This window comes from Lepus europaeus, chromosome 1, assembly GCF_033115175.1.
Source record: "Lepus europaeus isolate LE1 chromosome 1, mLepTim1.pri, whole genome shotgun sequence".
In the NCBI taxonomy this organism is placed as follows: Eukaryota; Metazoa; Chordata; class Mammalia; order Lagomorpha; family Leporidae; genus Lepus; species Lepus europaeus.
This window is the reverse complement of record NC_084827.1, coordinates 441,493-459,249: the sequence shown is the minus strand read 5'-3', so window position 1 is coordinate 459,249 and position 17,757 is coordinate 441,493. Positions and strand designations below refer to the sequence as shown.

At 41.2% G+C, this 17,757-nt stretch overlaps 1 protein-coding gene and 1 pseudogene across 2 annotated transcripts in view; one reads left to right on the top strand and one right to left on the bottom strand.

Annotated features, from left to right (window-relative positions):
• Window positions 1-1,875: 1,875 nt before the first annotated feature.
• The window catches only part of TRIM24 (tripartite motif containing 24), a 108,814-nt gene continuing 92,932 nt past the window's right edge, over window positions 1,876-17,757 (bottom strand). For both annotated transcript variants that reach the window (XM_062199756.1, XM_062200320.1), the window contains exons 16-19: window positions 13,521-13,653; window positions 10,976-11,050; window positions 6,801-6,950; window positions 1,876-6,066 (exon numbers count right to left, since the gene is read on the bottom strand). In XM_062199756.1, coding sequence (XP_062055740.1) covers window positions 5,857-6,066; window positions 6,801-6,950; window positions 10,976-11,050; window positions 13,521-13,653 — 568 coding nt within the window. In that variant the 3' untranslated portion in view covers window positions 1,876-5,856. The remainder of the gene's footprint in view (window positions 6,067-6,800; window positions 6,951-10,975; window positions 11,051-13,520; window positions 13,654-17,757) is intronic.
• On the top strand, window positions 11,334-12,382 carry LOC133763873 (deubiquitinase DESI2-like; annotated as a pseudogene).

Sequence of the window (17,757 nt, the reverse complement as noted above, 5' to 3'; positions counted from 1 at the left end):
CGCATGCAGCACAAGCATCTCATACAGCCAGTTCGAGTCCCGGCTGCTGCACTTCTTGTGTAGGTACCAGCTCATGGGCCTGGGAAAGCAAAAGATGCCCCATATCCTTGGGTCCCTGCCACCAACGTGGGAGACGGTCAACAAGCTCCTGGCTTCTGCCAGCCATTTGGTGAGTGAACCAGCAAACGGAAGATCCTGCTTCTGCCTTTCAAGTAAGTAAATAGGGCCGGTGCCATGGCTCAAAAGGCTAATCCTCCACCTAGTGGCGCTGGCACACCGGGTTCTAGCCCTGGTCGGGGCGCCAGATTCTGTCCTGGTTGCCCCTCTTCCAGGCCAGCTCTCTGCTGTGGCCTGGGAGTGCAGGGGAGGATGGCCCAAGTGCTTGGGCCCTGCACCCCATGGGAGACCAGGAGAAGCACCTGGCTCCTGCCTTCGGATCAGTGCGGTGTGCAGGCCGCGTCGGCCATTGGAAGGTGAACCAACGGCAAAGGGAGACCTTTCTCTCTCGCTATCCACTCTGCCTGTCAAAAAAAAGTGAGATCAAATAAGTAAATAAATCTGTGAAGGGAAAGGAGGATGAATGGGAAAAGGTGGAGGGAGGATAGCCTTTCATCCTGGATCATCTGTTAGTCTTAGAGACCTCACAATAGCAAATAAATGTGATCTAACTACAGCAAGAACTTGGGCTGGTATTATTAGGCCTTCCTAAAAACTAGAATAGTCATTTAGTTCAAATTAGCATATTTAAACTATGCCATAATTTTATAAAAACTGGTGATTCACAAAAATATGCTTAAATAGTATGGTCATTCAAATTTGTTTATTTGAAAGGCAAAGATTGATCCTCCAACCAGAGATTTATTCCCGAAATGGTCACAATGGCCAGGGCCGGGCCAGGCCGAAGGCTGGAGCCTCCTCTGGGTTTTCCACGTAGGTGCAGGGGCCCAAGGACCTGGGCCATCTGCTCTGCTGCCCACCAGGAGCACTGGCAGGGAGCTGGATCAGAATACTATCCATAAATGTACAGTCACACCTAGAGCACTTGTCTTCTACCAGATACAAGGTATTTGCTCTAAATAGTTCTGTTTTATTGCTGGGGAAAAGAGCAGTTTTGAGTGAGCTCATGCAGAGTCTACAAACAAGGAAGCCTGACTGCAGTGAGCTCTGTGGTCTCTCAGTTTTTGGTCTTGAGCTTTAAAAAACATCACTAGGCTTCAGGCTATACATAGCTTATAGCAGCTATAATTAAAGATGATTCTTAAGATTCAGGACAAAATATTTCACATGTGAGGATGTCTCAGCTACACTTGTAGGGCTAGCTAAATAACCCACTACAAATCCTTTCTAAAAATCTCAATTTATAATCAGCAGTGACTGAAAACCAGTAATCCAAGGACCAAGGAGAGACTCCAACATGCATGTGCCCAAAGGTTTCAGAACTCGGGGGGGGGTCTTACAGCACTACCTGGCAACTAGGCTTCTGAGAAGACAGTAACCTATAGCAAACGACTCATTCAATGACAAAACCAGGATAACACTATTAACTATGCTAAGGGACATACACTACTAGTAGAAATTGAAGTCACTTACCTGAGAAAACTTTTTGGAGTACCTTCACTGACCACTAAAAGAACCAAGAGGTGATACTGGTGAGATATTAAAAAGGGTCATGTACTGGAGTATCTGTACAACTGTGTTTTGCTTTATACAATAAAAGCTTAATTTATCTAAATAATTACATGAGAATTTAACAGTCATAACCTGTAGTCTATAATGGCAAAGACATCTTCTGAAAAATGAAATGAATGCCAAAACCTTTATTTGTGACTGTTTGCACAGGAGGCTTTCTTAGCACTCACTTGTAGATGCCTAAAATTACATAATCATCACTGTGGAAGTCTGGTCTGGAACACCTGGGTTTTCTTTGGGAAAATGCCATTCCCCAAGACAGTACATTATCATGCCAGGGGTGAGAAATGTTCTCCTGCGGTTGATCCGTATATTCCATCCTCTCCACACTGCCCACCGTGACAAGGCTGACAACTTGGCTTCTGCGGTAGAAAGATTCCTGCATTTTCTGGCTCACTTGTCTTAGGGAAAAGGCATGAGAAGATGGGAAGGGAAATACATTTTCAACAATTCTGATATATAGAAGACAATGTTAAAATAATCTTTCTTCCACAGCACATTTCAAAATGTGGGAAGACGCTTTTGCTAAATGTTTGACTTAATTCTATTTAAAAACTAATTTTGCAATCAAACAGGAGAAGGTGTATTAAAAATGCAATAATGTTATTTCAAAATAGTTGTGATGAGACTCCATGAACACAGGGAAACTTGGCAAACAAGCATGTTGATGGTCCCCAGTCTGTCTTCCTGGAAACAACTCAAACTAGGATTTTTCATACTATCTTTGGCTCTCATACACCAAGAGGCTGGGATCCTTCAAGGAGAAAAATCATCAGCTGAAGATACCCCCCACTCACCCTTTTTTTCCATCTTTTAAAGCTGGTGAAATACATACATTAGATTAAAAAATTTTCCTATTACATTTGTTTATAGAAGATTCTCCCTTTATGTATCAAAGTTACACTCATAGGAACATACAGAGGTAGTAAGGAAGGACTGCTAGTTTCAAATGACTGATACAATATTCTGGAATTACTGAAATTCTTACGGTATTCTCCGAAGTCCAAAGTTCACTTTTATTAAAATGAAGATCACCAGTCTGACCCCCAAAGTAAAACAACAGACTGTTGCCTCGATGTCCTTCACGATACGTTAAGCCTTCATGGACAAAGAAGTTGGTGATCCAACTGGCTAGCACTCTCACTCTGGGACATGAGTTCCCAACGTGCATCAGGACTTATTGTACCTTCATCTTGGATGGGAACTTACATCAGCTAATTTACATAGGTTATAAAATACTTCTAAAAATATGTATGTGGTTATTTAAAAAGAGCTCCATAAGAAATTAGAGAACTGAACTCATGGTCATGTCAATAATCTTAATGGCCAATTAGATCACTCAACTCCTCTCATAACAATTACAAATAGAAAATGTAGTTCAATTTAAACTTAAAAATCTTTTGTTCACACATAGCAACTGATTCAAGGGATCCACAATTTGGGTGAGGTCTCAGCAAAAGTTTCTCATCTCTCCATGGAAATGTTAAGTATAGTAACAGCACAGGACTTTCAATGCTAAACTCAAAGATGAGCCTGCATGCTAACTCCCTTTGCATTCCTTAGTTAAAATCTTTGTGGTAGTAAACCACAAAGCCTGTTGTTTAGCTTGGGGAGGGATAGCGACCAAAGGAAGAGCAGAAACTCTGAAGAAAATGAATGGATGGCCAGTTACTGATATTAAACTACTTTTATTATGGTTTCAGTCTGTCTGTCTTTCTGCCTGTGTCCTTGGGTTCCTTATTGCATTGCCAGAAAGACTGAGGTCCTGGCATCTAAGAACACTGCTCAGCTGGAATGAAGCAGGCACCGCTTCCACACGGTCTCCTCATGCAAGAGCACTCACCAAGAACACGATCCTGTGAATCCTGCAGCAACTGCACCAAGGTTTCAGAGGTGAATGTTAGTGTGTGCAAGCTGAGGTCAAGCCTGCTTGACTCGTACCGATTTTTTGGGACACGCTCTCTTAATCAGTGTCAAGTGCAGTCAGGCTTCTTTTATAGCTTGTTTGTATTCGAATTCAAGGACTGCTTAGCTGGGATTCACCTGGGCACGCCCACAGGCACTTAATAAAGTCCCAGAATTGAGAGATCGTTACAAGAGGGCACTTGGAGAGAAAAAACAGAGCATTTACATTTAATAGGATTATATTACATATGACTACAAGAAGGATGGCTTTTAACTGTATTCACTTAGCAAACTCTAAGGGTAAAAGAAATACTGTATCAGAAAAGAAAGTGGCACAAAGATAATACTGATAATTCATGTTAGTAGACATTCTGGCTCAGATACATTCAGGAAATAATTTTTTCTCTCCTAATCCCAACTGCCCTTTGTGGATTTTCAAAATAATTTACTCATATTGCTTAGTTTTAATTCAGGAGAAAAATATGGAACAAACAATGCCAGCAATAAACTTATTAGCGAAAGTGCCATGAATGCTGTACTAAAACGCTACAAGCAAAAAAAAAAAAAGTATTTGTTCAAACCATCTTTGGAAAATAAATGTCAAAAGCATATTCAAGATAGTACTCATCATGGTGTAACACATACTTGGGAAAGTAAGTCTTTTTAAACAACTAATACATAAGTGACATTATGCACAAGATCTCAGTATATACAAAAATAGAGATATTGCTAGTAAATTAGCTTAGCAATACCTGAAACCCAATGAATTCTCCGCAAAATATTGTCAAACTTGTTCATTTCAGAAGCAATGCCCTCTGCATAAAAGTCCTCTGTGCTTCTTCCATGGGAGGTGATAAATTCAGAAGAGCATTCAAGTCAGCTGTATTTTTACTCTATATTTCCTCCAGTCAAATATTAGCTGTAATGTTTTATTACTAAGTGTATGCTTTAGCAAACTAAAAATACTCATGTGTATATTGTCAAATTTTGATTATGACAATTTTCTTCTATAATTTAGTTTCCTCCTTTGACAGTTCATCAGATCCTAGAAAACAGAGTACATAGAAGAAATAAATGTATGTCAGTTAAACCAGCTGAGCCTGGCCACTAATATGCTGTTCTGAGGTGATAGGATTCTGTACCAGGAAACTGGAATTCAAAATTAAGTCAGATTAAACATTAAGGCTCAGACTGTGATTCTTAAAAAAAAATAAAAAATAAAAGTAAATAAAGAGGGTGGGGTGGGGAGATGGAGACCTCAGGAAATAAAATGACAATTTCATTATAATTTCCCCTAATTGTCTGCTCCGAAATCCTACAACACATTTTCATTCCAAACATCAAGACAGATGAAAACCACAAAAATTAGTCCCCTTCAGAGGAACTTATATTTAATGCCCAGTAAGATATGTTGATCAAACTTCACATCACATACGGTGCACATTGTATTTTGAGAATCACTGAAAGCCATACTGCCAACAATGAGGTTTGCTTTAAAAGGATCACACCTGCGCAGCTAACACAAACAACAAACCACACAGACAACACAGCTAAATCAAACATGTGCACACTTAACTTCCCTCAGTAGAAGCTGAAGAAAATCTAATCTAGAAATGTATGTAAAAAGGCCTTGGAGATCTGCTATAACAAACACCTCTATAGACACGATAAAAACAGAAATCAAACACTGGATTTCCTGATCTTTTAATACAATTCCCATCTTACACAAACATACTAGGAGGTGCCATCTTAACAGCATCTAATCTGCCCTTCTGTTGTACCAGTCACCGTCCTGGATAGAACGCTTACCACTCATGAAAGTTCATGAGCACTGCTCTTAACAAAGAACGCTTAACTTGTGTTTGGGTCGTAACTCATGGGCAGTGGTATTAATTTGCTAAACATGGACTAACGCACACATTCAAACCACATTAAATTTTCAACACAAAGTTCATACAAAGTCTATTTCCTTTCTATAGTAGCTATCACTCCAGACCGACGCTCTGAAATCCATGAAATGAGAATGTCTTTTATTGTTGAGCTTTCTTCCTTGCTAGGACATTTTCTTCCTTCCATGCCATCCATTTCCTTCTTTAATAAGAGGTTAGAAGAAATGGGTTATTAAGGAAATCAAAGTCTACCGAACATCAAAGACAAGAGAGCAGAGAGGTCACAAACTCCTGTTTGTATTGGTGTTGAATTACTGACAAGTGTTTTGGAAAACAAATTGTAAACCAGCCACATGCCAACGCATGGTGCGGCTTATTTAAGCATCTGGCGTTCCTCGATGCTTTTGAGGCGCTTCTTCCGGGGCTGCACAAAGTCATCGTCTGAATCATCACTAAATTTATTATCTTCAGATTCATTCCTGAATTCTAGCTTAGGAAATCTTTTTTCTGGATAAAGGTTCTTTAGAAGTTCTTCAAAATAGCTTTCAAGTTTTATACCAGCATTGGCTACTTCTGAATCAGGCTGTTGGATGAAAATAAAAAGAATTAAAAAATAAAGACTGACATTTCAGACAGTTAATAAAAGTAACAAATAACTTGCAGTTCTGATCACCTGAGATGGAAGATGCTTGCGCACAGTCATAAATGTAAACTACATATTAGTCTGGGGCAGAACAAAGTCTACGGCAAGTCAGCTGAAAAGGAAATCAAAGACCTGACCTATCTGGATTGTTCTAAAATGGGGAGGTAATAGAAAGACTGAATTGCCAAAGACAGATCCATGAGATGCTGCCAACACAGGCTCACCTAAGAGAAAAGCACACTCCAGAATGAGTAACAAACCCAGAACACAAACCATGAACAAGAGCTGTGTCTGACAGATGAGACAATCTTAAAGAATCTTCAAGTTAGAGCTGTATGACCACAATCAGTATTTCTTGATTAACATGAAAAAGAAGTCTACAAGTGCCTTGTGTCAAAAATAAAGCTGAGAATGAGAAAAAATAATTCCATGTCTGATAAAAATATTTTATAAATTATCAGCTAGCTCTAATTTATATTTTTACTCAGCATATAATAAATCTTTGAATATAAATGTGGACAAAGTTTTCCTAACTACCTCTTTCATTGCCAGAGCCACATTCACTGCTGCAATTTATTCTAATACGTAACAATCATGGTTTCTTCATTTGGTCATAATGTGTGTAAGATTACTTTCACATTGAAATTATAACTGCTTTGTTTGCCTCAACTCACCTCATTGAATTCAGCACAGTTTTGAAAGATAAGCCTAAAATCAGCAACAAAATCTTCAGGCTTTGTGTACATGGGATAATCTTCTTGTAGTCTTTTCTTAATGGTTGACAAATCCATTGGGTTTTTAATTATTTTGTAATAATCAGGCACCTTTCAAAATAAATGAAGTGTTATAATACAAATATCTCAATTCTACCTGGTCTTAAACAGATTCTACAGGAAGTGACATTGAATAGGGTTGTTCTCATTGCTTTTCTGGGTACTATTTTGTTATCAGCAAGGAAACCTAAATTCAGCAACATGTAAAAGTGCCGACTGCCTTCCACACATGGGTTTGTGTGACTTCTTCCAAAAATTTTAATTTTAATTAATTGTAATTCAATGTAACTTGTACATACAACCATAAAACAAAACATGCCCCTCCTCCCTTTCTCCCTCCCTGCAGCCCTTCTTCCTTCTATCTTTCTATTTTTCCTTTTTAGTTTCTGAGATAACAATGTGAATTTACATTACAGTTTAAAAAGGCTAATTTTTATGAATTGCTTTATGTATTTGATATAGGGAGAGACAAACAAGTACCACCTGTTGATCACTTCCCAAATGCTTACAGTGGCCAGAAGCCAGGAGCTCAATTCAAGTTTCGCACAACCAAACACGTAAGCCATCACTGCTGCCCCCCGGGGCACATACTAGAGCAGGAAGCTGGGACTAGACACATGCGCAGGCCCTTCAACAAAAGATGCAAACACGGGCTCATCTGTTCCACCAAACACCCACCCTTCAGTTACTTTTTTTTTTTTTAAAGATTTATTTGAAAGGCAGAGTTACCTAAAAGGGGAAGACAGAGGGAGAGACAGACAGACACAGGTATTCCAGGTATTCCATCCAATGGTTTACTACCCAGATGGCCGCAACGGCTGGAGCTAACCTGAAGCCAGGAGCTTCGTCCAGGTCTCCCACACGGGTGCAGGGGCCCAAGGATTTGAGCTACCTTCCACTGCTTTCCCAGGCCATAGCAGGGAGCTGGATCGGAAGGGGAGCAGCCGGGACTTGAACTGGCGCCCATATGGGATGCTGGCACTGAGGGCAGTGCATTTACCCACTATGCCACATTGCCAGCCCTAGTTACTTTCTTTTTTTCTTTCTTTATTTTTTTGACGGGCAGAGTGGACAGTGAGTGAGAGAGAGAGAGAGAGAGAGAAAGGTCTTCCTTTGCCATTGGTTCACCCTCCAATGGCCACTGCGGCTGGCGCAGGCAGGAGCCAGGTGCTTCTCCTGGTCTCCCATGGGGTGCAGGGCCCAAGCACTTGGTCATCCTCCACTGCACTCCCTGGCCACAGCAGAGAGCTGGACTGGAAGAGGAGCAACTGGGACAGAATCCGGCGCCCGACCGGGACTAGAACCTGGTGTGCCGGCGCTGCAAAGTGGAGGATTAGCCAACTGAGCCGCGGCACCAGCCCAGCCCCAGTTACTTTCAGTGAGAAGTAGTCCCACTTACATATACTGTTTCCCTCTTCATCATGAAACAAAAAGCAAATTACTAGAAAAAGAGTATGACTTCTAATAGGATTTGACATGCTTTTGCTGCATATATTATAAAATGTGGTGAACAAGGTTTTGAATCTTGAGTTTGAGACCTAGTTCTACTGCTCAATAGCATATCCTGGGAAAATTACTTAACCCTGGGAAACTTTAGTCTCTTCATATTCCAAATAGAGAATCCTGGCAATTCAATGGAATTTGTAAATAGTATGTAAGATAATATACATTAAGAAAAAGGGGCTTATTTAAGGTGTACAAATTTCATGTATTTCATTTACACAGATTTAGGAAGACACTGATACTTTTCACTCCACCCGTTCTTGCACCTGTTCGCAACTCTTCTATTCCCTCTCTTAATTTGTACAATGTTTTAATACCAAATGTTAACAGTAGGCCAAGATCATAGAAGTGCCAATTCTAGCTTACAGTTGTAAAGTTTCTACGGGTGTTACATATATCTTTCATTTGACTACCTTACACTATGTCTTTTGTCTGTGAAAGGCCTTTTTACTCAAATGTTTTCTTCCTAACTCAGGTCCTCAAAACTTATTCTCAAGGAAAGCAGCTGATGCTCAGCCTGTATCATCAGCTGTATGTAGTTACTAGGTTTGTTCAACTCTGCATTAAATTTTCTAACTTATTAAACGGGGGGGCCAGTGCTGTGACAAAGCAGGTAAAGCCGATGCCTGCAGTGGCAGCATCTCATACGGGTTTTGGTTCAAGACCTGGCTGTTCCACTTCCAATTCAGCTCTCTTATGGCATGAGAAAGCAGTAGAAGATGGCCCAAGTGCTTGGGCCCCTGCCACGCCCACAGCTGTGATAACTGCGTGGCAAGATGTTGCTGCGTCGGGGGTCTAAGGCTGCAGGGTTTGAGGTTAGCGCTCTGTTGGAGTGGGGCCTCAGGCGGTTCCTGTGCAGTCCGCGGTTGTAATGACCCCCGACTCACATTAGGGGAGCCGAAGACTGTCCTTGCTGATTTTGGGGACACCGTGTCTCTGCTCTGTTGATGATCTCATTATGCATTATCTACCAGCTGTGTTTACACTTTACTGCTTGCTCTCACAATTATCAGAAACAAAAAAATCAAGAAAAAGAAGTTAACGTTTCCCATAAGATTATGGAGAAATTCAAACAATCTTTGCCCCTCTGTTTACTAAAGCTATTTACGAGGGAGCTAGGAATGCAAGTCAAAACATATCATTAGGTTCCCATTATAGTGACAGAAAAATGTTAAGGTTGCTCAGGGATTATCTCCAAGTATCTAAAGGCAAGCAAAACTTTGGGTAGTAATTCCCCTAAACAGTTCATAAAACGAAACTAAGCCAAAGGTCAATTCTCATCCTCAGAAAACGAAACTAAGCCAAAGGTCAATTCTCATCCTCCGTAAATTGTCTAAAAACAATGTCCCCACTATGTTCCTCATAAAACCACTCATATGACATCATTGTTTTAACTCATTTTGTCAACCTTTGTGATAAAAGTTTTACATTTGCCTGTAGCATTGTCCTTTACTATATAAACCCAAGCCTTACTACAATAAATCGCAGCAGTAACATACACATAACGTGTGTGTCTGTCTGTCATTTCCCCGCCGATTCCTGACTCTCCTGGCCCTTCGTCCTCTCGTTCTCCCTCGGTCTTGTGACTCCGCGAGAGCCGGTCCGCGGCAGGCCCCTGCACCCACATGGGAGACCCAGAAGAAGCTCCTGGCATCGGATCAGCCTACTTCTGGCTGTTGCAGGCCATTAGAGGAGTGACCCAGCAAATGGAAGATCTTGGTTTCTCTCCACCTCTCTGAAAGTAGACCTTTCAAATAAAATATTTTTTTAAAAAAAAACTTATCAAACTGGACAGAAGACTAAAATGTCTTGGATAGTAAATAAGCCTTTTCTAGCACTATGTAATGATCTAAAGTCATATTAGATGTTCAACATGAACCTGTTTGCTCTTAATGGTGAACATACACATCCCTTGCTCATCTTTTTCCTATTATGAAAGCTATTTACTGGAACTTGTGTTATGGCTTAGGGGGTAAAGCCGCCACCTGCAGTGCCGACATCTGCAGTGCTGGTATCCTATATGAGAGCCAGTTTAAGTCCCAGCTGCTCCATTTATGATCCAAGTCTCTGCTAATACCGCTGGGAAGGCAGTGGGAGATGGCCATGGTAGCGGAATGGCCCAGCTCTGGCCGTTGCAGCCATTTGGAGTGTCAGACAGCGGATGGAATCTCTCTCGTTCTAACTGTGCCTTTCAAATAAATAAATTAAAAAAAAAAAAAAAAGCTACTCATTACTTGAAATATGGACCTACAATTCAAATATGTACAGAAAATTTGGGGGTGTGGTTTAATCTCAAATAGAAGTCTTTTCCAACAGCTTAGGATCTATAATATCCATATCCAGGAGGGAGACGACTGACAAATCACTCTAGAGAATGGTAGGTAAAGTAAGTGAGATGAGAGAATACTTGAGATTTTAAGTATAGTTTTTATCCAGTTTGTTAAAAGTTTAGTATGTATTAGTCAACTTTAAGATTTGAACTAGATAGAAGAAACTATTGAAAAATGGTATGTAATGGTAAGAATTCAGACGAACCACTGTGTAAACATGCACAAGATGACATTACTACTTACAGTTAAAGGAACAGGATCTTGAAAAGCAAGACTCATTTCATGGCAATAAAGAAATAAAAGTAGGCGTTCACACTTCTAAGGAAAAATAAAAATACGAAGTCAAGTCACAGATTATTTTCAACAACATTCTCACAGGTCTCAAAATACTAGAATAAACATTAAAACCAGATGAATAGATGAAAAACATTGAACCTGGAATTTTCTATTTCCCAATTACCAACTGAATTCTACTGCTTAACAATTTAAGACTAATTTCTGCCATTAAATTAACAAAAACTACATTGCTCAGAATCTATTAGAAGTCCTTTGTGTACTGTTCTGTGAATCCCTGAAGCAGTATCTATGAAGAGACACAGACATGGAGACATCTCTGGTGCGTCTGGTCCTGAGACCCTTCCCTGCCTGTAGAACACACTCAGCTGACATCCGGAAACCCTGTGGGTCATCACCAGGCAGCATTTATGCCCCTCCTGCATAGCGACACTCAGACTGATCGTTCAGCTTAGGGACTTAGCAAAGGAGGTTTTCAGTAAAAGTCTTGACCTAGCAGCTTTCAGGGTGAATTGCAGTTAAATTTATCAGTGGACTTTTATGTGTAAACCTGGTTTTACTTGGCTGAAGACTAGCATTTTTTCCCTAGGAAAGGTGAACAGAAAAACCTATCTCATCAGCACTACTTCACAACAAATTCAGAGGAAGAAATCTTACCGATGGTGGAAATAAACTAGCTCAAGGTAGACTAAATGTGAAAACCTCAGGCTACATAAAGAATACATATTCTAACTTGTCCAGTTTAAAAACCAGAAAACACCTCTAAAAGTGTAATCCTTAGTGCCTGACTCAGGGCCCTGAAGCGTCAATGGGGCCCCAGAGGATGAGGCTAACCAGCTAGAGCTGCCCAAGTGTACTGCATGAACACACACACCTCATCTATAGGACCTGGAGTTTCTCATTCAGGAATTCAAGTTTATGGCAGAGAATTGGCTTATGGTGGCCATCCGTACCCTTTGGAATCTCTGGATTTCTGAACTAGGAGAAACACTGAAATTTAAAGCAGCACTGACTTCCTAGAAGATTTCTAGAAGAAATTGTAGAAGAACTGGGAACAGAATACAAAGGCAACGCTTAGCATTTGATGAATAAAAACTGCAGTTACTTCTCCTCAGCCTTATCCCAGATTCCTTGTGAGAAAGAGTCCTCGCTGGATCAAGCCACTTGCCTACTTCAGCTCCTGCATACCCTTTCTACAGAGCTGCCTCCCACGGCGTGGCTCACCCAACAGCCCTGATGTGCAGGGTCAGCCAGGAGCTGCCGGCTGACCAGGAGGAAGCAGAGGGTGGCGCCGCATCCACTTCCACGGCAGGAGGTGCAGCAGGCCCCAGACCTGGGCGCCACTCTAAGCTATAAAGATCGTCTCCAAAGCCACACCTTCAGAACTGCCTCTGGTGGCTGATTGTCACTCGAGAAAAGTAACCAGAGTTAAGTGTCCTCTGGATATTTTGGATGCAGAGAGCTCTCCCACAAATCCCAGTTTATCAGCTCAGGATTCTATCTGGCCCAGGAAGGAGAACTTTGTATGAAGCTGCCCACTTGTAAATTTGGATTTCCTTCTGTTTTCTCCGACCTCTGTTAAGTTACGTTTACGGTATTTTGTATCGCTGCATACAAACCTTGCATGGACTCCTGCCACCGTGAAAGAAGAAAATCCTCATGTCTTTGAGATCTTTGACAGCTGTGCACTGTTCTTACAGTTACAGTCTGCATTACCTGTTGAAGGACTGTCTGTCGGGTTTATTTTGTTCACACTGTGGGCACCAGGATGCGAGGTGAGCGAGCACGTGCGGCCCAGGCCCCCGCCTGAGCCCAGTCCCTCCCACCCCTCCCACCCCTCCCACCCTGAACAGCACACTCCTGCAGTGGCCACGGAGGGGTTGCTTCTATCCTAAATCCCCGTCCGCCTAGGCAAGGAGGCTGATCTCTGTTTCTGTTTGGCTTGGATTCCTCAGGTTCTATACTTAAGATGTTTTTCCTAAGATATTCCTGTTGGGAACTGAGGAGCATTTTTGCACGTGTGGGGGAGGAAATTCATTTGTATTCTGATACGTACTTATTTCCTCCCTGCACAGGGTTTTGTTGATGGAGTAGGGATACCCTAAGTGCAGCCTTCTGAGTAGTAGTGTCAGTTGATATTCCATTGCTTTTTAACTATTCAGACTACCTTTTTATACTAGACCTTGCAAATTAGTCCAAAGTAGCATATCCCAAAAAGGTCACTCTTTGATATTTCCTACTGTTTATGTACCATATCAGAAAGAATCTGTCAGAGGTTATTAATCTATTATGGGAGTAGTCTCAGAATGTCTAGTCTCATTAACTTCTAGTTCAAAAAGCCTATTTTGTGTCTTAGAGTTATTTACATTTATTTAAACTTTTAGATTGGATTGTTTGCTATTGTTCTGTGGGAAGATACATATCTTTGAATAAACTACATTTTTTACTTTTCCATACAAAAAAAGAAAAAGAAAAAGAAATGCCAAAGACTTACCCTTTTATCTACTGGGGTTAGTTTCACGAGGCCATCAGCTTTCCGTTTTTCTGAGCTGTGACTCCGAGCATCACAATCATATTCAACTTCCGGTTTTGATAAGTCTCGGCAGAAAGTACAAATCCACTCTCCACTGTTGGGCGATAATATACTTTTGAGTTGCTAAGGCATCAGGTCTCTTTCACCTCATCCCTTTCCTACTTCCAGCATGCCATCGAAGATAGAGTTATTTACTATCCTCAACTTCAATCACTAAGTTTACCATGTATGTACCAGGTGCACAGCTCCGTGCTGAGAAGAGACAGCAGATACATAATGCAAGGGCTGCGTGGTTAATATTGAAGTCCAGTTAAGGAGGCACAAAAATACCAATGAGACCAACCACAAATAATAATAGGGCTGATGTGAAGAGAATTAACATTTCTCCTGCCAAAGGATATGAGAAAAAGAAAAGCTCTTTGTATTATTCTGGCAACTCTAAGTTAAAATCCTAAAAAGTACTGAGGGCGTGACCCAATTTGGTTCATCATTCTCATCGTGTCATTCCTCAGAAGGGCTTGAGAATCTGAGATCTGTGTCATACAGCTCAATGCTTGGCCAATGAAGATGTAGGAAACTGTGGTAGTCGTTATGCGTAAGAACCAATGTTCTTCATGGCACCCCTTGTAATGGTTTATTTTAAAAGATTTGTTCAGAGGCTTTCCAACATGGCAGAGTAGGGAAGGAGCTCACTGCTATAGGCTAAGGAAAGATAGTTTTACAAAAGTGGAGAGACTACAATTTCAGGGAAGAGTTATGGAGAAAAAGCAGAGAGAACACCACACAGATTAGAAGGACATGTGGACCAATGTGGAAGGTGTGGATGCGCACGGCTCAGGACCCCCGCAGCCGAGAGCCTCAGCGCCAGATTTGGAGTGAGGTGAGACCAGACTGCAGCAGTCCAGTCCTGGGGATAAAGCTGCGGGGAGAGCCTGGTGTGAGTGCGGCTTGGAGCCCGTTAGCCAACCTAGAGAAAAAAAGAGGGGGACACATTTCTTTCTCCCCAAACTCCCAGCAACCACATCCTGTAACGCGCTAACAGAGGGCAAGTGCCATTTTGGACATACATAACAGCTGCGCCAGCTCATGCCTGATCACCCAGCAAACAGCTGAGAGGAGATGCCTGAGCCTCACTGGGAAAACTGGCAGGGGGCTGGGTGCTTGAGTCTGTGGGAGCTTTGTGTGCTGGGACTGTGAAAACATTGTGGCTCAAGGAGACGGAGCAGGGTGTGGCTGGGTCTGTGGGCGGTTACTGGGGGCTCACTGATTCCCTGGTGAGGGTCACTGCTATGAGATCCAGGCTCACACTGAGGACTACACAGATCCTTTGTGTGGTTCCTGTGGCAACGCAGGTGTAAACTGTACCCACTGGGGCTAGTGTCCAGGCACTGGTCTCCTCTGAGGAGAGGTCAGTGTGAAAATATGTCAACAGAGCAGAAGAAACCTCACCTCTGATTTAAAAGAAAAAAGATTTCCCACGCTCAATGTGGGTGTCACCTCGGATACTCCCTTTCCTGAAGCTGAGCAGAACCCCTGGCCACAGCCAGCACATGCCTCTGGGTATTACCTCAAAGAACAAACACAGCACTAAGCCAGAGGCATTCTCCAAAGATAAAGGCAATCATAGGGGAAAACCAAAGAGAAAACACACAACAAGTACTTCCACAAATGCCTAATAATAATAAACACGGAAATTCAAGCAACAAGAACAAAGAAGACAACATGATGCCCCCAAAACAAATAAGGGAATCAAGATAAAGAGATTGAAAAAATGCCAGAAATGGAATTCAAAGAATTAATCGTGGATTATCTAGAAGTAATCACAAGCAAATCCACAAACTAATGAAATCAGTACATGACATGAAAGAAGATTTCTCCCATAACTGAGATCTTAAAGAGAAGTCAAAATGAAATATTAGAAATGAAGAATTCAATATAACAACGAAAAATGCACTGGAAAACCTTACCAGACACAGTGAAGCAGAAGAAAGACTCTTTGGACTAGAAGACAAATCTCTGGAATTATACAGTCAGACCGAAAAGAAGAAGATACCAGAAAACTAAAACACAGTGAGGGAGATTTATAGGGTACTATCAAACGGCCCAGCATACAGGTCTTAAGAGTTCCTCAAGGCGTGAAAGAGAGAATGGACTAACAGGCCTTTTTCATGAAATAATTACAGAACAGTTCCCTAGTTTAGAGAAAGAAATGGACATCCAAGTAAAGGAAGAACATAGAACAGACATGACCAGAAAAGATCCTCACCACAACACATTGTAGTCAAACGCTCCATAGTAAAACACAAAGATTCCAAAATGTGCACAAGAAAATGTCCGGTTACTTTAGGTGATCTCCAATTAGACTCACACTGAACTTCTCATCAGAAACCCTACAGGCTGAGAGAGAATGGCGGTATATTGTCCAAGTCGTACAGAGAAAACAACTGTCAGCCCAGAATACTGCACCCTGCAAAGCTCCCACTTATGAATGAAGGTGAAATAAAGACCTTCCATAACAAACAGAAATCGAAACAATGTGTCACCACTAGTCCAGCCTCAGAAAAGATGCCTAAGGATGTGCTACCCACAGAAAAATGATCATCACTATGAAAGAAAGTGAAGGCAGAAAATCTCCAAATACAAAGGAAATCAAAAGTAAAAAACAGGAATATTTTTGGAAAAACTGGCAGGGTAAAGTCATTAGTTATCAATAGTCACCTTGAATGGCTTCAAATCTCCAGTTAAAAAAGATACCGACTGGCTGAATGGATTAAAAAACAACCCTCCATTTGCTGCCTACAAGAAACACAGATCACCAACAAAGATAGTCACAGACTGTAAATGGAAGGATGGAAAAGATATTCCATAGTAACAGAAACCAAAAAAGAGCTGATGTAGCCCATCATAAATATAAGACAAAATAGTTTAACACAAAACTGTTACGAGAAACAAAGAAGGGCACTATGTTATGATTAAGGGGTCAATTCAACAAGATGTTACTATTAGAAATGTATATGCACCGAATTACAGAGCACCTGGGTATTTGAAACAAATGTTAATGGAATGAAAGGAGACACAGACTCCCATACAGTAGTACTGGGGGACTTCAATACTCCACCTTCAGCCATGGACAGATCAACCAGACAGAAAGTCGGCAAGGAAACAGAGTTCATCGACACCACAGACCAAATGGACCTCACAGACACCCACAGGACGTTCCATCCTACAGCTGCAGAATCCACATTCTTCTCAGCAGTGCACGGAACTTCCTCTAGGACTGACCACATGCCAGGCCATGAAGCAAGTCTCAGCAAATTCAAAAAAATTGAAATCCTACCATGCACCTTCTCTGACCACAATGAAACGTAGCTGCAAATAGACAACTCAGGAATCTCTAGAGCAAATGCAAACACATGGAGACTGAACAACATGCTCCTGAATGAACAGTGGGTCATAGAAGAAATCAAAAGAGAAGTCAAAAAATTTCTGGAAACAAATGAAGATGACAACACAACATATCAAAGCTTATGGGATACAGCAAAAACACTGTTAAGAGGAAAGTTTATAACAGTTGATGCCTACATCAAGATGTTGGAAAGGCACCAAATAAATGAGCTATCAATGTATCTCATAGACCAACAAAAACAGCAAAGCAAACCCAAAACTAATACCAGAAAAGAATTATTTAAAATTAGAGAAGAAACAAACAAAATCAAATCAAAACAAAACAAAAAAAGACCTACAAAAGATCAGCAAAATGAAGAGCTGGTTTTTTGAAAAAATAAACCAAAGTGACACACCTTTGGCTCAACTAAGTGAAAAAAGTGAAGACCCAAATCAATAAAAATAGAGATGACAAATTTAACAACAGACACCACAGAAATAAAAAGAATCATCAGTAATTACTAGGAAAAGCTGTATGCCAGAAAATGAGGAAACCTAGAAGAAATGGACAGATTCCGGGGCTGGCGCTATGGTGCAACAAGTTAGCCCTCCCCCTCTGGCATCAGTATCCCATATGGGTACCAGTTCAAGTCCTGGCTGCTCCTCTTCTGATACAGCTCTCTGCTATGGACTGGGAAAGCAGTAGAAGATGGCCCCAAGTACCTGGGTCTCTCAAATAAATAAATAAAATGGAAAAAAAAAAGTTTGCCTCAAAAAAAATCATCAGAAACTACTACAAACAGCTGTATGTCAA